Below are 21,196 nucleotides of genomic sequence, written 5' to 3' on the forward strand. Positions count from 1 at the left end.
GAAAAAGAAGTGGGTTTATTCTTTTTCGGTGTCAAAATTCTATGAGAACATATCTAACAAGAGTCCTTATAAAGTGCTCGAGCCTGGCAGGCGTGGCTCAGCGGTTGAGCCAGGAGGTCGCGGTTTGATTCCTGGTCAGGGAAAACACTCAGGTTGTGAACTCAATCCCCAGTGTGGGGGTGTGCAAGAGGCAGCCAATCAATGATTCTCTCTTATCATTGATGTTTCTATCTCTCTCTCCTTCTCCATTCCTCTCTGAAATCAATAAAAACATTTTTTAAAAAGAACACGAACTGAGTAGCTCCACAAGCAGCAGCTCAAAGGGAGGGCTCCATCCTATCTGGTTTGGCTCAGTGGATAGAGTGTCAGCCTGAGGACTGAAAGGTTCTGGGTTCCATTCCAGTCAAGGGCACATGCCTGGGTTGTGGGCTCGGTCCCCAGTGGGAGACATGCAGGAGGCAGCAATCAATGATTCTCTCTCCTCATTGATGTTTCTCTCTCTCTCTCTCTCTTTCCCTTCTTCTCAGAAATCAATAAAAATATATTTTAAAAAGGGGAGGGCTCATCAGGCACCGGACCCTGCTGGGGCAAGTTCTGCTTTGTGGGGTCAACCCTCACATAGCAGCTCATACACTGTGACAAGGTCAATCCTCACAGTCAGTGAGCCTGAGAGCCAACCCCACCCATGAATGGGCCAAGAGCAATCAAGACTAAACTACAACAGGAGGGCTCACCTAACCTACAGAATGTACACTTCTGGGTCACCCAAATAAGGGGAAGGTTCCATCAAAAAACTATGAAAACTGCCCAGCTGGTGTGGATCAATGGTTGAGCATGAACCTATGAACCAGGAGATCACAGTTCGATGCCAGGTCAGGGCACATGCTCATGGGCTCGATCCCCAGTAGGAGGAAGCCAATCAATGATTCTCTCTCATCATTAATGTTCCTATCTCTCTCTCTCCCTCTCCCTTCCTCTCTGAAATCAATAAAAATATATTTTTTTAAAAGATCAATGGAGCAAAATAGAAAGTCCCAAAATAAACCCACGCCAATATGATCAAGTAATATTTGACTGAGGCCAAGAATATACAATGAGATAAAGGAGATCTATTCAGTAAATGGTGTTGAAAAATTGGACAGGCACATGAAAAATATAAACTAGACCACCTTCTTACACCATATATAAGAAAAAACTCAAAATGGACTAAAGATGTAAATGTAAGACTCAAAACCCTTAAAACTAGAAGAAAACATAAGGGGTAAAATCTCAGACACTTCTCTTAGCAATAGTTTTTCTGATAATTTCCTCTGGCAAGAGAAACAAAAGAAAAAATAAACAAATGGGGCTACATCAAATTTAAAAGGTTTTGCATAACAAAGGAAACCATCAACAAAATGAAAACACGACCTACTAAATGAAAAAAGATATTCACCAATGATGCATCCAGTAAGGGTTAATATCCAAATTTTATAAACAACTTAACACCAAAAAAAACAAAACAATCTGGTTAGAAAATGGGTAAAGGACCTGAATAGACACTTCTCCAAAGAGAAGATACAGAGGGCCATATGACATATGTAAAGATGCTCAACATCACTAATCATCAGAGAGATACAAAGTAGAACTACAATGAAATATCACTGCACACCTGCCAGAAAGGCTATCATCTATAAATCAACAAACAAGTGTTGGCAGGGATATGGAGAAAAGGGAACCCAGATGCACTGTTGGTGGGAATGCAGATTGGCGCAGCCACTTTGGCAAGCAGTATGGAAGTTCCTTAAAAAATTAAAAAGGAAACTGCCTTATAACCTAGTGATTCCACTTCTGGGTATATATCCAAAGACACCCAAAAAACTAATTCAAAGGAATATATGCACCCCTATGTTCATTGCAGCATTATTTATAACTAGAGGCCCGGTGCACAAAATTCTTGCATGGGGAGGGAGGGCAGTCCCTCAGCCTGGCCTGCACCCTCTTGCAGTCTGGGATCCCTCGGGGGATGTCCGACTGCTGGCCTAGGCCTGATCCCGCGGCAATCGGACATCCCTCTAGCAGTCTGGGACCCTTCGGGAGATGTAGCAGTCAGTGCACCAAGCAGCAGGTGGCTGGGGGGAAGTGAGCCTAAGCCATCAGTCAGACATCCCCTGAAGGCTCCCGGACTGTGAGAGGGAGAAGGCAAGGCTGAGGGACCCCCTCGAATGCGTGAAATTCATGCAGAGGGCCTCTAGTATTGTAATAACTATGTACAGTGCCAATTCAGTACTGGAAATACCAGAAGGAACACTTTGTAAAGTATACGATTGTCTAACCACTATGCTGTATACCTGAAACTAATACAAAATAATATTAAATGTAAACTCTAATCTATAATATTAAAAGCATAATATGCTAATTAGACCAGATGTCCTTCTGGACGACCTTCCGGACGAAGGCAGGGCTGCAAGGGAAGCCTGGGTCCTGGGTGCCAGAGGGAAGCCGGTGCCAGCAGCGGGAAGGGAAGGCCTACTCCTGCATGAATTTTGTGCATCGGGCCTCTAGTACAATAAAATTAAAAAACAGAACTATGGTTTTCTATTATCAAAACCACAGCCAATGCCCTAGCCAGTTTGGCTCAGTGGATAGAGTGTCAACCTGCAGACTGAAGGGTCCTGAGTTTGATTCTGGTCAAGGGCATGTACCTCGGTTGCAGGCTCCTCCCCTGCCCAGGCCCTGGTTAGGGCATGTGCAGGAGGCAACCAATCAGTGAGTTTCTCTCACATTGATCTTTCTCTCTGTCTTTCCCTCTCTCTTCCTCTCTCTAAAAATCAATGGAAAAATATCCTCGAGTGAGGATTTGAAAACAAAACAAAATAAAACAAAAACAGCCACAGCCAATACTAACAAATCACCAAGTAATTTTGAAGTAGGAGGTAATTTTTAAGTGTTTTCATTATAAAGATTTGTATGTTAAAAATTTAACATCAGAGCCTTTCCCAATAGATTTTCTAGGTTTATACTAATGCAACTTATAAAGGTAAATGTACATTCGCAAGCTGTTATTTGGTCCAGTAGCAGGATTTTAGATTAGTATCTCTCCAAAAAGCCAAAATGAAGATATATATAGACACACACAAACACACACACACACACACACACACACACACACACACACACACACACACAGTGCTGGGACCACTTTTGCCAATGGAGTTCTAGAGTCCTCCAGGCAAATGCCTGGCCCTCAAAACAGAGAAGGGGCCTCTAAGCATAGAAGAGACATGCAGCCAGGGGTCTAACCCATTAAGCCTTGTATGTAGTCTGTGTAATATATGTTTTAAACCCTGGGATGATACAAGACTTGATAGCACACAATAGGCAAGCAGATACTTAGTGATTTAACCCCTCTAGGCCTGTATATCCTCATCTATAAAAGAGGGATGAGTCTCCTCTGTGGGAAAGACTGATTAAGAGATTTGCATGGAAAGCAGGGCCTTATACCTGGAGCATGGGAAGTATTCAACACATCAAAGTTGGTATTATTAGAAAAAGCAGAATATTTTAGTTATCTTTTCCCCTAAACTAATAGCCATGCTCCTTTATATAGCATTTTAAACAGCACTAGGATTTCTCCCAAGTCAATTTACAACAAAAGTAGAATATAAGAGGGCATTTTATTGTAGGGAGTGGGAGGCAGGGAGACAATAACACTTACTTATCCAGTTCCTGACATTGAGGAAACTTTGTTCATTTGTCAGATCAAAAAGCAGAAGAAATCCCATAGCATCTCTGAAGAATGCTGTTGTCAAGCTCCGAAACCTAGGGACATAAAAGCAGACTGATCACCTAAACCATGGCCCTGTTCCTGAAACATAAAGCTACCACCAGTGCCCTCAGCCTCTCACCATAGTTCATCAATAACAAATTAGATGTTTAATAACGTGCCATTGTTTATAATAATTTCACATTATACATGAATGTTATAGCTCTTAGTTATACTAGATTTAGTGAAAAATGTGATTATAAATGACAATTTAATAGTATAAAGTTATGAGTATAATCAATATTAGGTATCTTACAAAATATAATAAATAGCTATCTAGAGCAAGAATAATCGAAAAATATTCAGACTTTTAAAAAAGCCAACAATTATCAAAAGTTATACTTGGAACAATCTTTTAAAATAAAAATAACCTATATCAATGAAAAGAATTTTTTTAAACAAATTAGGTGCTGATATTCCAAAAGTACATAAGACAGTTATTTGTCACTTCTGTAAGTTTATGTATTAACAGACCATGTGATTCAAAAACCTAGCCCGCTGGACAGGGATGACAGAACTAGTTCATGATCCTTTAGCATCACCCAGGAATTTATTGTCCAACTGAGAGTTAATTAGACCCAAACAATGGAGCTTGCTATGTATGTTTTCCTTGTCCAGTGAAGGTTGGCTTGACTTGACATTACAATGTGTTTCATGACCTTTTGATTTCAATCTCAGGCGTTAAGGTGGTAGTAATAATGACTCAGTCCCCGTTCCTTTTTGGTACTCTCTCTTCCAAGGCTTTATCCTGCCGTCTCCCCTCTCTCCCTCCACCAGTCCTATTCACACCTCTTACTTTGCCTTTATACAAACCCTACAATGGACAGACACAGGCTCCAAGGAAGAAAATACTGGTATGAATTTGTCATCTAATTTTCTAAGCTTTCTCAAATATTTTTAATCAATATTTTTACAATAATAGTTCTTATCCTTAGAGATACATACCAAAATAGTTAGGAATGAATAATCTGATATTTGGAATTTGCTTAAAAATAATTTGGGAGAGGGAGTGAATAGAAATGAGGGGCATACATAAAATAAGATTGGCCACAGCTTGATGACTGTTGAAACTGGGAAATGAATACATGAGTTCATTATATACTTGAAGTTTTCCATAATGAAAAGTTTTTAAAAAGCCTTCAAAGAATCTGAGAGAAAAATCTGAAACCTTAGCTAACGAAAAGCAATTTTACATCAAGATTCCATGTGGCTAATTTTGGTTAAGCAACTCTGACCATATGGATTAATTCCAACCAGATTTTCCACTCGGTTTTCAAGAATAATACAGACAGGGGTGGGCAAAAGTAGGTTTGCAATCGCGAGTCCACGAAAGTGTATTCTTGTATTATTATTTATTAATTATTGTACATTTTCCCATACGAATAACTGTAAACCTACTTTTCTTCTCCCCTTTATACCTCTGTGGCTTTTGTGTGGCTGGGTAAATAGCCAAGGTCAATGGAGAAAAGTGTATAAGCCTTTTAAAAATGAAGAAAACAAAAAAGAGACCATAAGTAAGGTTGATCCATTTTGAAAAAGATTCATTTTTTCCTGTGACTTTGTATGAAATAAAGCCACCATTATCAACTCAGACTGACAAATTTCCTGCTAATTTGGCAGCATGGCTTATCCAGGTGCAAATGACCTGATCAGCTGGCTTCTTCCAGCTCGGGTCCCTGTATGAAAAGTGTAGCTGCTTTTCCCTTTCCTCCAGGAAGAAGCACATGCATAACGGAGGACCGCCTACCTCTCCTGCCCTGCTGTGTCCCATAACTGCAGGTGGATTCTCTGGCCTCTGCCAACAGCTCCATCTGGCCCATTGGCTCTGTACACCTACAACAGCAAAGAAAAAGAGAGAGAGAGAACTTTCTGAGACCAGTGAACTCTGCTTACTTCCCTATTCAGTACACCTATAGCGTAAACCTCTAAAGAAAATCCCATGTGGAATATAACCTTGTTTGTATTTTATCCCAAATAATTATCTTTAGGTAACACAATAATTTGCATGAACGTGTATATATGCATCATATATCTTTATAAACATATTATGAAATATATAAATAATACATAATTTCTGTAACATAATAATTAGCTCACCTTTCCCTCAAAGAACCCTCAGGTCATGCATTTCAAAAAATATTACCTTTCTATGACTTTTCCCATCCTATCTTTAAAAATACTCTTAAAACAATTTTATAGGAAGTACCTCTGAAACTCTCTTTCTCCATACAAGCAATGAAAACATCAGTACAAACTGTCAAAATCAACTTTTTCAGAACTCTGAATATCAGTAAAAATAATAAGCTTTGTACTATTTTCACTTATCCTATACTCATCTCCCTTTCCTGGCTCCCAGTAGTCCTGAAAACCAACATATACATAACTATGATAACTGTGAAAACCATCAGTATAGCAGCAGTGGAGGCAAAACAGGTTTGGAGCTGCCCCTAAAATCTCATCCCCAGAGAACTGAAATCTGCGTGTAAAGCCTCATTCCCAGGCCTGGTCTTTATTTTACCTGCCTCAAAGCTTGCTCTATGAGAATAACCCTATCCCTTGGGCATTGTTGAAAATAATTAGCATCAAGTATTTAACATTACAGTTACCAAAGGCAAAAAATGCCAGTTGGGGCTAACAAAAAATCTAACCAAAAAGACTTAAAAAAAGAAAAAACAAAACAGGAAATGAGATGTCTATACAGCGATTTGAAAAGCTCCAAAATATTCCTTGTTATCTATTAGGCCATGCTCATGTTTAGGGCTGTACATATGCCCAGGAAACATCTGAAAAATCCCTAAGCTCACTCCTCTGGCTGACCTTGAGGCTCTTCTCAAGCATGAAGTGAAGGCTAAGACAGATTTATAAACCATCTACTAGAGTATTAAGCACATGTCACAGCACACACACATATACACAATGCAAGCCCTATCAAAATCTCAACTAGATTCTTTGTAGAAAGTGACAAACTGACCTTAAAATTCATATGGAATTGCAAGGAATTCAAAACAATCTTGAAAAAATGAGGACTCATACTTTCCAATTTCAAAAGTTACTACAAAGTTACAGTAATCAAGATAGAAAAGTACTGGCATAAGGATAGGCATATAGTTAAATAGAATCGAATTGTGAGTTCAAAAATAAACCTTACATTTATTGTCAACTGATTTTCAATAAGAGTGCCAAGACCACTCAATGGGAGATAAAATGGTCTTTTCAACAAATTGTGCTAGGGCAATAGGGTATCCACATGCAAAAGAATGAAATTGGATCCCTATTCATACTATGCACACACACAAAAAATAGCTCAAAATGGATCATAGTCCTAAATGTAAGAGCTAAAACCATTTGCATATCATATATCTAATGAGAACACTTATCTAGAATATATTTAAAACTCTTAAAATTTAACAAAAAGATAACCAACTTCAAAATAGATAAAGGCAATAAAGAGTATATTTAAATAAATAGACAAGGAACCTGATTAGACATTTCTCCAAAGACAATATACAAATGGGCAATAAAGCGCATGAAAAGATGATTGCTCAACAACATTCATGAGGGAAATTTAAGTCAAACCTACAATGAGATACCATTTCACACCCACTAGAATGGCTTTCATCAAATCAATAATAACAAAAGTGGTGAGAATATGAAGAAATTGGGACCCTTATATTTCTGGAAATGTAAAATAGTGCAGCATCTTTGGAAAATTTTGGAAGTTCCTAGGCATATGCATAAGATATTTGAAAACATAAGTCCTCGCATAAGAGATATGATAATAAGTCCATGCACAATATATATATATATATATATATATATATATATATATATATATATATATGAATGTTAATAGAAACATTATACATAAAACAAACAACCCAAAGGTCCACCAACAGATGAATGGATACACAAAATGTGGTACGTATATAAGTACAATGAAATATGATTTGATCATAAAACAGAATGAAGTTCTGATACATGCTACAACTTGAATGATCCTCAAAAATATGCTAAGTGAAAGAGGCTAGACACAAAAGGCCACATATTGTATGATTCCATTTATATATGTCCAGAATAGGCAAATCTTTCCAGAATAGACTGGTGGCTGGGGGGAGGGGAAACGGAGAATGACTGCAAAAGAGTATGAGGTTTCTTTTCGGGTGGATGAAGTGCTCTAAAATTAAATAGTGGTGATAGTTGCACAACTGTAAGTATACTAAAAACCACTGAATTATACACTTTAAATGGGTGAAGCTTATGTTAAGTGAATTATATCACAAGAAAGCTATTTTTTAAAAACAAGGTTATAAAATGGGAATTAGTAAATAAATATAATCACATATATATATTAATTCTACCAACTATATGTCAATATTGAGACTTTCATAAAGATCCTATTATTACTCAGTGGGTCTGAGTCTCTAGAAGACTCCCTGGTAATAGAAGAAAACACCTATGGCGGATAGAAGGGAATGAATGCTTCTGTCCTGAAGCCAGGGGCGCTGCATCTTTCCCAGGTAGAACATGTTCCATGGCAGGGTCTTTGTCATTGATCTCCTGACTACTTCCTGACCGGATTCATGGTAACAGTCAATTTTTTAGCAAGAAATATAGTTCATGGAAAAAGCCATCTTCATTCCTCTGCAACTCTGACACAGCGACCTCCTGCCTTCCCCTCCACCACCAGAATATTTTTTGGTCGTGTGATCCTTTAAAAATCAAAAACAAAAAAAAGAGCCTCTTGCCCTAATCGATTTGGCTCAGTGGATAGAGCATCAGCCTGTGGACTGAAGGGTCCTGGGTTTGATTCAGGGCACATGCCTGGGTTGTGGGCTTGATCCCCAGTTGGGGGTATGCAGGAGGCAGCCAATTGATGATACTCTCTCATTGATATTTCTGTCTCTCTTTCCCTCTCCCTTCCTCTCTGAAATCAATAAAAATGTGTGTATGTGTGTTTTTTAAAAAATAGAGCCCCTTCCCTCATCATTCTGCAGAACTTCTGTTTCCCTTGTTACTTCCCAGATCAACACACACTACCAGCATCCCCATTCCTATTCCAACCACACCCTCCCGTCAGCAGCGAGTTCTGCCACTTAGTGTCCACGTGGGATTGCTGAGGCCTTAACTAAGAGAAAAGTCATTAAGGTGGAAAATATAACAGATAAAATAGGGGTATAAGGGACAGGATGTTTTGTAGGCTTCAGAGCAATAACTGTGGACTTCAGATGGAAGCCAAAAGGTATCAAGGAAAAATTAAAAAGAAGCTTCACTTTTACTTTGTCTACTTAGTTATATATGAATTGTCCCTCAGCACAGCCCTTTAAATCACATTGCCAGGATAAATATAATACACTTTCATATGTACGCTTTAATTTAATTTTTTAAAGATTTTAATCGATTTTTAGAGAGAGAGGAAAGGAAAGGGAGAGACAGAAATATCAATGGGAGCAATACATCAATTGGCTGCCTCCTGAATGCCCCCTACTGGGCATTTAGCCTGCAAGAGGGCATGTGCCTGGGCTGGAAATCAAACCACCAACCTTTTGGTACATGGGATGGTGCCCAACCAACTGAACCACGGTGGCCAGGGCTGTATCCTTTAATTTTAGATTCCAACCTTTGTTGTCCTAATTCCTACAAAGAAAACTAAACAGACAGGCAAATGTGGACTCAGAGATTATAGTTTTACTTTTATTTTTTTAGAGATTACATTTTTAGATAGGAGGCTATAGAACTTACCACTCTCTTTTCCCTGAAATCAATGCCCACTGTTGTGATAAATTTGGAGTTGAATTTGCCATCTGTGTACTGGTAAAGTACACTGGTCTTTCCTACTCCAGAGTCTCCCAAAGCTAAAAACTTGATGAGGTAATCATAGTCTCCATCAGACATAATGAAGAATTCTGGTTCACCTGCAAAAAACAAACATTACAAAATATTAGACTTCTCCATACTTTAATATCCAGTCAACAAGTATGTCTATGTAACACCTATATGCCTAACAATTCTGTGAGGAGGGGATTAGATATTGTTCACTGCCCCTAAAGACCTCTTGTAGTAGAAGAGTTGCTACTGAAATAGTAAATAACTAACAGTTCAGCTTAAACTGAATATAGTACTCTTAAGACAAAAATTCCAAGTGAGAATGATAATTAAGAAGGTAATGGTCATTAAGTCTTCTATGCAGATCATTTGAACAAAAATTAATGAGAGAGAGAGAGAGAAAGAGAGAGAGAGAGAGAGAGAGAGAGAGAGAGAGAGAGAGAGAGAGAAGAATGTTGCAGGAATAATAACTATTCTTAGAGCATAAGTGGTTCCAATTCCTCCCCCAGCTCTACTTTTTCAAAGTCTCCAAGTGCTGGATCCTTGGCTTTTCTCACCTTTTACTTGGACATCTAGGCAATTTCACTTATCCCATTCATTTTCCCAGGCCATTATAGTTTCTTCAAAGACAATGCTAAATTAGCAGGTAACTTCTGGCTTGCAGCTTTATTATTATTATTATTATTATTATTATTATTATTATTATAATTATTATTATTATTATTATTATTATTATTACATGACACATACTAAATCAGACTTTTCTGGACTCTCACTGCTTACTTGGAAACTGAGTTCTAGATCTGAGCAGTCACTGCACAGAGACCATAATTCACAACAAAGGGCTCATTGACCTGTTCTTGCCTTGATATTCTAACAAGAAATGCTACCTATTCAGCTCTTTGATGTTAACTAACACAAAAGTCCACTTTAGAGAAAAAAAATTATTTTTACCAACAAGACCTAACCATGCTTATTTTTTATCCATTGCAATCAGCACTTTTCATGATTTTTTATTATCCTCTAAATAGATTCAAACTATTCAAAATGTCAGTCTGTCTAAAAATGTAGTCTATCTCCCAGGAAGGCTTCTCTTTACCCTCCCAAATCTAATTCCAGGAAATCCTTCTGAAAATTAGAAAAATAATCAGCTATCCCATTACCACTGACAACTCTACTTGCCCATTCAAACATACATATTCCCCCATCCACACACACATCAGATTTCTTACCTTAGATGCTGCTGATTTTCTTCTCATTGTCTCCTTTTCACCCAGCCCCATACCCAGAAACTTTACCACAATTCTCAGTATGTCCTATAGAATTATTTCCACAGATCCATAGAATTAATAAGAACTCAGGCAAGGACAGTCATCGGTTCTGAAGGTTGCCACCCCAACCCCATCCTTAATTTGGTGACTCACTTTATGCTCAAAAATCCTGATCGCTGAGACCCAAGAGCTACTCCATGTACTTCCTCAGAGTGTCCGAGTGCAGACTAACTTCACATTCAGATATGGCTGGTCGGTCGATAAGGGCAGAGCCTCTACAAACATTCATAATTCTGTTTGCACACTATAAAGAATGACATTTTACAGATGATGGCTTTCCCATGCCATGGTTTCTGTATTCACAGGTGTAGGCTGCCAATATTAGTGGTATATAACAGAATTCTTCTCCAAAAGATGATCACTTGGGTGCAAATAAATATTCTAGTGTATCATATCGCAGCATCTCACTTGGCTCCAAGTTATTCAGAAATAAGAGCTAAGAATTGAAAAGTAGATCCAGTTAATGTTTAACCATTTTGGGGGGTCCCCCTCAAAATGAATGAGGAAGCAGAAAGCAACTCCAAATTCTGCAATGACAGTGATGCAAGAAGACACTGTGGCTGCCTTATTTCCTCTTTACATTTAATTTGAAAAAAAGTTGGTCATTTCTAAAAGTATGTCTTTATGTAATTTAAGGTACAAAAGAAAATGCTGTCACCAATGGTATCACTATTCTAGAATTCTAGAGTGGAATGTAAAGACAGATGAAACGATCTCTGTTGCATCAAAAGTTAATGGTATCATGGGAGAAGAATCACACATGTAAGTCTACAGATGATCTTCGTGGGTTTTGTTTTCTATTCATGCTGATAGCAATACATAAGTTTGTTCCTAAACCAAGCCATCATAAAGGAAGTGTTAATAAACCAAATACTATAACTGAAAGGATAGAAATGCCAACATCAATATTCATTACAGTTTGCATTCTTCAGACTGTACCTTTAGACAATGATCTGCCGTATCTGAAAATAAATGTTCAGACCTTTCATTCTCTGGGCTCAGTTTTCTAAAGGACAAATAGAACTCAGAAAGGTTAATTCATTTGCACAACCAAGAATGCAGGTCTCCTAACTCCAAGCCCAGTGTCCATTCTAGCCCAAACTTTGTGTCCATCACTCACGTTTTTACAAATGCATGTTGGGCTTAAAAGCAACTAGATATAGCCCCAGCCAGTTTGGCTAAGTTGTTAGAGCTTGGCTTGCAGACTGAAGGGTCTGTGGTTCGATTCGGTTGAGGTGCATGTGGGAGGCAATCAATCTGTGTGTCTCTCTCACATCAATGTTTCTCTCTCTGTGTCTCTCCCTATCACTTCCACTCTAAAAACCAATGGAAAAAATTTTCTCAGGTGAGGATTAACACAAAAAAAAGCAGAGCTGGGTTGAGTCCCCATGTTTCTCACACACCATCTACCCACATTCAGGGGATTTAAGCCTTGTATTTCATGTTTCCATTCTATGAAAAAGAAGATAACATGCACTATCGCAAGACATTGTTCTAAGGATTGAATGGGATACTCTTTTTTAAAAAATATATTTTTATTGATTTCAGAGGGGAAGGGAGATGGAGAGATAGAAACATCAATGATTATAGAGAATTGTTGATCGGCTGCCTCCTGCATGCCCCCTACTGGGGATCGAACCTGTGATGCAGGCATGTGCCCTGATCGGGAATTGAACCATGACCTCCTGGTTCATAGGTCAACGCTAAAACACTGAGCCACGCCGGCCAGGGTGAATGGGATACTCTTTGTGGAATGCCCAGCACAATGCTTGGCATATCCTGGGTACTCAGTAAACATTAGTTTATTCCTTTCTCCCCATTATGGACAGAGCAGACTGACTCTGAAGACCTAGAACAATTTCTGAAATTGCCACTGAGAAGCTCAAAACATATATTTAGTACTACTTTTAATTGTTTTTATTTTATTGTTATAGAAAGAAAGAATTCAAGGAACCATGACCTGGAATTGAACCAGCAACCTTTCAGTACATAGGGTAATGCTCAGCCAACTGAGCAACACTGGCCAGGGCTCAAAATGTAAAGCACAAATGATTGCTGACTGGCTCACAACAGTTTGCTGAGTCAACAAGGATCACTTTCAAACTACTTTTTTGGCAGGTTCAAATGATTTTCAATTCATTTAAAAGAGATATGTTAATTTCAAAAGTTATGACCAGCTTAAAAGCCGATTCAGATTTGTATGAAACACGGCAATCTGTTCTAACAAACTCATACTTGTTCAAAAGAATTCGAATGGTTCATACTAATTCAGAGTGAAAGAGTTGAGTAAAAGAGGTTCTACCTAGAAAACCATCTCTGACTGATCTAAAACCACCCTGGTTAAAACCAGACAATCAAAATTATTTGGGTCTGGGCTTTGTTTGTTTGTTTCTTTCTTTTATTTTTTGGTTAATTCTCACTCAATACTATTTTTCCATTGATATTTTTAAGAGAGAGTAGAAGGGGAAAAAAGAGAGAAACATCGATGTGTCTCTCTCACATCGATTGGTTGCCTCTCGCACATGCACAGACCAGGGCCAGGATCAAACCTGCAACCCAGGTACATGCCCTTTACCGGGAATCAAACCAGCAACCCTTTTGGTGCACAGGCCGAGGTTCTAACCACAGAGCACATCAGCCAGGGCTATTTGGGTCTGTGTTGTTGTTTTTTTTAATGTATATTTTTTATTGTTGATAGCATTGTAGATGTCTCCCATTTACCCCCTACCCCCTTTACCTCCCTCCTCCCAACCTCTACCCACCTCCCCCAGGTCTTCACCACCCTATTGCTCATGTCCATGGGCTATGCATATGGGCATATAAGTTCTTTGGTTTATCTCTTCTCGTCCACCCACTCCCACATCAAAGTATGTCAGTCTGCTCCATGTCTCCATGCTTCAGGTCTTATTTTATTGGTCAATTCATTTTGCTCATTAGATTCCACAAATAAGTAAATCATGTGATATTTGTCTTTCTCGGATTGGCTTATTTCACTTAGCATAATATTCTCCAGGCCCATCCAGGCTGTCCTAAAGTGGGTCTGGTTTTGATAGCTCAAATTGCTTCAGACTGCTTTTACCTAGCTCTAATAAGTTCAGATCGGGAAAAGCAGGTTCTGACTGGCTCACAGAAGGTTTGATTGATTCAGAATATATTTTACTGAATCAAGCTAGTGCTGACCAATTAAATCCATCTCTAGCTGGGTCATACTTGCTCTAATTTTATCAAACTGCGTGTAAATAGTTCAAGTCATCTATAAAATGGTTTTTACTGGCCTACACTGATAAAAATTGGTTTAGAACAGTCCAAATTGACAGATCAGATGTTCAAACAGTTCAAGACTAGAAATATAACATAAGAAGAAGCAGCAGCAAAAGCAATGATTTGTTGCTTTAAACTTACACTGAACCAACAAACTTAAATTTTTACTTATAATTACCCCAATTGTAATTAGTCTGTACCCAAAATGTATCTCCACCACAGCATCGTTTCTGTCTACACCTGAACTGCTTGCACAGTAAACAGTTTGGGAGAAAGCAGTACTGGCAGAGAACACTCAATAAATAATTGGGAAAGGTGAATGAACAATAGGGAAAAGATTGGTGAGTGACAACGGCTTCCTTGGTTGAGAAGCACCTCCCGTTTATCTCAGGGACCTGGCAAAAACACATCAAGCCATGATCAGACAATAAAATAAAGAGTTCAGGCCTGGCCAGTGTGGCTCAGTTGGTTGAGCTTCGACCCAAAACACACAGCCCTAGAGACTGCCCAGTTGGATTCTCAGTCCAGGCACTTGCCTGGATTGCCCGGGGTTTCAGGCTCAATACTCATTAGGGGGCGTGCACGAGCAGCCCATCATTGTTTCTGTCTTATCAATGTTTCTCTCTCTCTCCCTCTCCTTTTCTCTCTCTCTCTCTCTCTCTCTCTCTCTCTCTCTCTCTCTCTCTCTCTCTCCCTCTCTCTCTCTCTCAAATCAATTTTAAAACATATTACAAATATATAAGTGAATAATAAAATAAAGAGTCCAGTTGGGGAAACTTAGCAAATTAGGGGGTTATGTAGTATTTGTCCTAAACTGGCTACAGTGACCAAGCTGATCTGGGCTAACAGAGACCAGAAGTCTAAAGAGTAAGGAAGCAGAAGGAGTCAGGGGCAGGCAAGTCTTCAAAGTGATAACAAGGATTTTTCAGGGTTTGGGCAGGTTATTGATGGTGACAGGCTCCTTATTTGAACTTGTCCAGAGAGTCAAAGCCTGGAATTAACGGAACTATTCCATCTTTCAGCAGAAAATAATCCTAATCCACAGAAAACGACAACCCCAAACCCAACCTGCAGTCCCACATGTGGCTGTCTCACCACTGCTGATCACCACTAAATGAAGATAACTATATGTGAAGTTTCGACTGCAGGTAGGTTTTCATATAGAACCATCTTCACATACAAAAAATTATTTTTGTTTCTTAATTTTGTTACTCAAGTCTCGAGTATTGTTACTGGGGCCTGTTTTCCAGAAAGGAAAAAAAAAAGAGAGAAGAAATAAAAAAAACTTCACTCAATAATATAAATTATGTTTTATGTCAGTATTTTAGAACAGAGAGGAAAACATAAAAACCTAGTGCAGAATTTGACATTTGGGGCACCCAAACATTATTTTGTGCATAGCATTTTCAATAAGTACGCCAGACTATGGATGCTTGGGAAGCCAGTCATCAAGGCTTCCCAATTGCATTGCTCTTGCTAAAAATGGGTCAGAAGCCTAGGTCAGATGTCCATGGGCCAACCACTTCACCTGCATTCATACAACAATGCTCATCATAGCCCTAGAGGCAGATGGCAAATACCACACACACTTCTCCCTTCTGAAGGATGTCAGTGCCATTCTGTCACAGACGGCACCGTGAGGCGATGAGTAACTGGTCTTGGCAGTCTATCCACATGTTAGCATGGGCTCAGTTCAACATATTGTTGAAAGAGAAAATTGGAGGTTTATTAATTCTAATGTGCATCCACTTTCTTATTTTAACTTCTGTTTAAAATTGGGGTGCATCTTACATTTCACAGTCTTACAACTCACGATACCTTACAGTTGCTATTAAATCAGGGGGCATTGGAGATACAGTTGTATGAACATCTTTGATTCGTGTCCTCTAACAAGATCAAGAATGTACCATCAACACATCTCAGGTATGATGAAGCACAGCAGTAAACCTACCTCAGATGGCTGTTGTGAGGATTGAATTAGCATATACATATGAAGTACCTGGCACATAGTAAGTCCTGTGTAAGTATTAACTGCTATTAGCATCTTCATACAGCAATCTAGCTTCTAATGAGCAATTTGCAGACCATAGTCCTTTCCTAGAACTGTCAAGAAAGAACTGAGTCCTAAAATTTCATAAGATAAAAAATAAGGATCTGTGAAGAACACTTGAACCTGAGGTCATTTCTTTAAACTCTGTAAATACCTTGAAGAAGTAGCATGTAAGTACCTCAAGGAAATGTCTCCTAAAAAGTCGAGACTGCCCCAATTTGGGAGATGCAAAAGACTTTCTTATTTAGCTCACTTCTGTCTCTCCTCCTTATACAAATATTTTTTCAAAGTGCTCTCCACCCTCAGTCTCATCAGATTAACAATAGAAAGCAAGGAACACCCACTTCCTCAACATGTACTATGTAGTGATAATTGCCTGGTGAGAGAAAGTCAATGATCTTCTTCCTTATTTAAAAAATAGAACATACTTAATTGGTTTTTCAGGGAATAAGATAGAAGAGAGTAGTAAAGATCTATTTCTTGCTCTCGCTTTTACACACACACCATAGCCCAAATTCTCCATGAAGCTTCCTATTTAAGTCAATCATAGACTCCAACTGTTAAATATCCTATTAAGGCAGAATAATCTCAAAACTCCTCCAGATAGCTCAGCCATTTCTTAAAAGCCAAAATTTCCCTCTATTGCCCATGGGATTGGATAATATTAACTGAACTGAGCAACTACCATAGGCCATAGATAGTACTAAACATTCATGATTTTACTTCATCTGCTTATGATCCTTAAAGGGAACTGAATGTCTGTACAAGACTTACACTGTAAGAGTGGTGTTTGCTTAATGTGATGGCAAGTAGGGTGGGTTCAAATTCTGACGCTTTGTGTAATGTGGTCCAAGTTCTTCAAACTAAACCTCCATTCTTTCAACTGTAAAAATAGAGATAGCATTACTAAGCTCATGGGGTTATTTTAAGAATTAAGTGACATAAACCACAGAAAGTTTTAGACATTGCTTAGTTTATGTCAGGCATTCAATAATTGAAACTTGTCTTTAGCCATACTAATAGCCTCATCAAGTTAATATTAGCAAGGGGAGAACTTGCCTGGAGATCCTGGACAGAACCTGGCTAGAGAACCTCGCTATACTGATCAACTGAAAGCTGTCTCCGTCCACACCTTGGGGAACCCCTGGACCTGCTGGGGCTGGACCCCAACATAGAGTCAGATTCTCTGTGGTTGCTAGCCATGGGCAACTTATCTGTGCTTCATTCCTTCATTTGTAAAGTAGGAATATTAAAAGTACCCGCCTAATTGAGTTCCTATGAATATGAATGGGTGAGTACAGGCAAATCACACAAAATATATCTCAGCAAAGGGTAAAGCGTGTATTTGTTGGCTATAATTAATATAATTAATATTCAGCATACTTTCCTAAGTTTCCTCCCCTTTAGTGGTACATTCTTTTGAAATAGCAGCCAACCATAGAATAGTCCTTCACTTTCAAAACCTCTCAGAATAGTAGAGAAGAATCTATATTTTAAATGTCTAAACTATGCAAACACAAACTATTTCAAATAAAGTGTCAGATTTCTTAAAAAAAAAAATATTAGCAAGGGATGCAATTTTATAACCCATTCTTAATGTAACCAGTACCCGAACCTTTAGAAAAATCAGACAGAAATTCAATTTAGGTGTAATAGTTTATGAGGTCCCTATCCATCACAAAAGCTACCTTAGCATTCCAATCTAACAATGAATTTTATCTGTGTGATTCTGGGCAATTTCAGATCTGGAATTTTCATCAGTTGAATCCTCTATTTTTCAGAATAGGAAACTGAGGTCCAGAGAAGGCGAGTGAATGGTCTAAAGTCAACCAGTTGGTTAGATAATGGGGCTGAGCTAGGTCCTATGTCTTCTAAATTCCAATCCTATATTATTTTCTAACACACCAAGATTTTTATTTTATTTGTTTCCCCTCTTTCAGAGCCAAGAGCCTCAATTATAGTTGCTTTGATTCAGGAATCAAAACTTTTCTGAAGAGACATTTTACAATGTACCAAGATACGGTACCAGCAGCCATGGTAATAAATTGCTTTCGGACAAAGCTTTGGACACAGAGATGTTGGAATGAAGGACCTGTACTTCTGCCCCTGAAGTCCCTCTATCACAAAACCCTTCCTTCTGATGGGTTCCCCTAAGGAGAGAAGTCATAAACTGAGGGCTTATCTGCTTCTTGTTGGTCATAGAAGATCCAAGAAAAAATAAATCTTGATGCTTGTACCATATCCTAAAAATCCTAGTTCTGTGTCTTTCCTATGGTTTCAAAATAGAAAGAAAGCAGAACAATTTCGTGAATTTTTTCGTTTCCCTATAGTTTTGTTTGATATTGAGCTTGATATTTTTCTCTCAAATCAAGATTATTTTCTCTGGTGCTGCCTTCAGTTTTCTGTAAAAATATTGCTGGCTCTCTCACTTGCTCCTTCAGTCAACAAATATGTATTGCAAATATTTATTGAATGCCTATTCTGGTGCTTGGTGCCAGAGTACAATAGGGAGCCAATATTCACTATGGAAAATGCATTTTTTTTAAAAAAAATAATTCATTTTCTTATTTCTTCCCTACTGTAGACCTTACACTTTCAGCCATGCCCCGATCTAAGTTCTCCTGATGACTACACCTGCTTCTTTGCATTTTCAAAGAAGTTAATTTTTATGAACATGTTAATCTTCCCTCATACATATAGTACAGCATAACATCAAAATTCACATCACCATGTAGTTTTCCCCTGCAGACATGTGCGCACGCCACATTTTTGGCATTCATGTGAAGATACAAAGGGAATAAAAATGTAAAGCTCAATGGAGACAAAGAGAAAGTTTTGAAAAGAGAAAATGAGGTATATTATAAAGAATTTTTTACTGGAAAATATTTTCAATTTGTGAGAATGGTTATAAAATATTACAATGTCCCTACATAGTTCATGGACTTCAATTGTCCTCACCTGATTTCTGTGTAGAAATAGGCACATGTGAATATAGCTATTACTTTTCAAATAACAGCATGTAACAGCATTTTTGAGAACTATATTGCCATATATTCTTTCAAACACTTTAATGTCCCCTTATCCAGGGGTGCAGTTAGAGAAAACATTTCACATACCAATGATCTGCATAGAACTAGAAAGTCTATCCGTGTTTTTTAACTTTAATGTTAAGAAGCAGTAGGCTTTTCTTGGTTTCCTATGGCACCACTGTTGACCCATACCTGGCATTCTGGAGGACACATATAATAGAGATAGCAGAAAGCGGGGAGAGAAGTCATACAGAGCAGGACAGGACAAAAGAGGCATTTTATAACGTACCAACATATCAGTAGAGGCAACTTGTGTTTACCATTGCAATTCCTGTGCCCTGAAGTGAAACACATCTACTTTCACTACAAACACAAGATGTGTGCTGTCCCATAGTGGGGCTGTTCTTTCCATAAGAGGAGAGAGCAATTGGAATCCAGCTCTTCTTTGTCTCCTTATTGAAAGATGAGTTTGAGCTGTTGAATTCAGAATATTTTATTGTAACTGCGTTAGACCGTCACCTGCAACCTGTGACTCATAAAGGCATTCCTATCACGCAGAGTTTTGCAGTAATATCATAGGTCTGTCCTTAACAGAGAAAGGAGATGTTCATGGATAAAAACTGACAGGACCTAAGTTTGCATACCTTTTAGCCTAATATGTATAAATGTGCCTGTTACATAGGAATATTCCACTTCCCCATTTAAGCAAAGTGAAAAGACTAAGTTCTAGTAGATGGTGATATTCCAACATAGCAAGTTATGCAGAGAACAAATAAATGATCTGTAAATACTGTTGAGTTAAATGTACATTTCCAAATGTATCCTCATTTGCAAAAGCCTCCTCAGACATTTGCAAATTCTTCATAAGTATTAAAGAGAACAGACCAGGATAAAGAAAAAATCAGCATTCGCAACCCTGAGTTGACCAACTATTTCTGAAATGTTACCATCACCTCAGTAGCTGACCAACATAACCCAAAAAACAAATAGTACAAGCAACTATACATTAGGAAATAAGAGGCACTGGAATAATTCTTGAAAATATTCTTCTGGATGACCACTGTCAATGACTCAAATGAGATATTGGATCTTTTAAAAAAATTTATGGAGACCATTGATTCATTTACTCAAAAGATGTTATTTGCTGCCCAAGCCTCTTCTACAATCAGCATATGATTGTTTATAAGAATTTATGGAAAGTAAACTTACCAAAACATTGAATGTTATATTACTTACAGTTTGTAACAAGTACCTCCTGTTTTATAGACATATGTAACAGGAAAAAGGGCACACTATAGAACATGCCAGTTACAAAATACAGGCACTACAGTAGCAAAAGGCGTGGCTGTTTGTTTTGCTGAGTAATACCTCAAATAAGGTGGAAGCACCCCCATTATAGACACAACCATGTCCCTGCAATGGAAAGTCCAACCCATGGGCAAATGTTCCTCTAATGACATCATGAGGCAGGGACGTCTGTAAGAATTCAACAGAAGTATAAAGTCAATAAAGTCTACTCCCACTCAGTGGTTGTTCGTTGCGAGCACATAGAAGACAGTGATAACGGGTGTTGGGGTCAGGGTCTCCTAAATCCAAATAACAGGATACCACCACCGACCCATGTAAAATGAGCAGCAAAATGCCTAATGGAGATACATGTATCATACCTTTCTTATTATTACAATGGATTAAGGCTGAAACACTGATCATATGGCTTTAAGCCTGGTGTTTTTTCCTCTATAGCTTAAAATCTCTGAGAATAAACTAAAAATATTTTCCAAACGTGGAAGAGGAGGAGTGACTGGTTAGCAGGGGGAATTCTGGTATTAACAAGCTCTGAAGAGGTCAAGTGGCGAGGTGGAGGCTATGTCAGAGTGCCACCAAACTCCCGGGCCTG

At 38.4% G+C, this 21,196-nt stretch overlaps 1 protein-coding gene across 11 annotated transcripts in view; it reads right to left on the bottom strand.

The window, feature by feature from the left end:
* The window catches only part of RAB27A (RAB27A, member RAS oncogene family), a 67,720-nt gene that overhangs the window by 16,279 nt on the left and 30,245 nt on the right, over nucleotides 1-21,196 (bottom strand). For 7 of the 11 annotated variants that reach the window (XM_036302161.1, XM_036302124.1, XM_036302099.1 and 4 more), the window contains 3 exons: nucleotides 9,545-9,717; nucleotides 5,553-5,638; nucleotides 3,698-3,801 (listed from right to left, as the gene is read on the bottom strand). In XM_036302161.1, coding sequence (XP_036158054.1) covers nucleotides 3,698-3,801; nucleotides 5,553-5,638; nucleotides 9,545-9,697 — 343 coding nt within the window. In that variant the 5' untranslated portion in view covers nucleotides 9,698-9,717. Of the gene's footprint in view, nucleotides 1-3,697; nucleotides 3,802-5,552; nucleotides 5,639-9,544; nucleotides 9,718-10,860; nucleotides 10,879-11,052; nucleotides 11,396-17,044; nucleotides 17,154-21,196 lie in introns of those variants that run through there. The other 4 variants (XM_036302143.1, XM_036302160.1, XM_036302152.1 and 1 more) reach the window with 3 other exon arrangements.

Source organism: Myotis myotis, unplaced genomic scaffold, assembly GCF_014108235.1.
Source record: "Myotis myotis isolate mMyoMyo1 unplaced genomic scaffold, mMyoMyo1.p scaffold_m19_p_1, whole genome shotgun sequence".
Classification (NCBI taxonomy): domain Eukaryota; kingdom Metazoa; phylum Chordata; class Mammalia; order Chiroptera; family Vespertilionidae; genus Myotis; species Myotis myotis.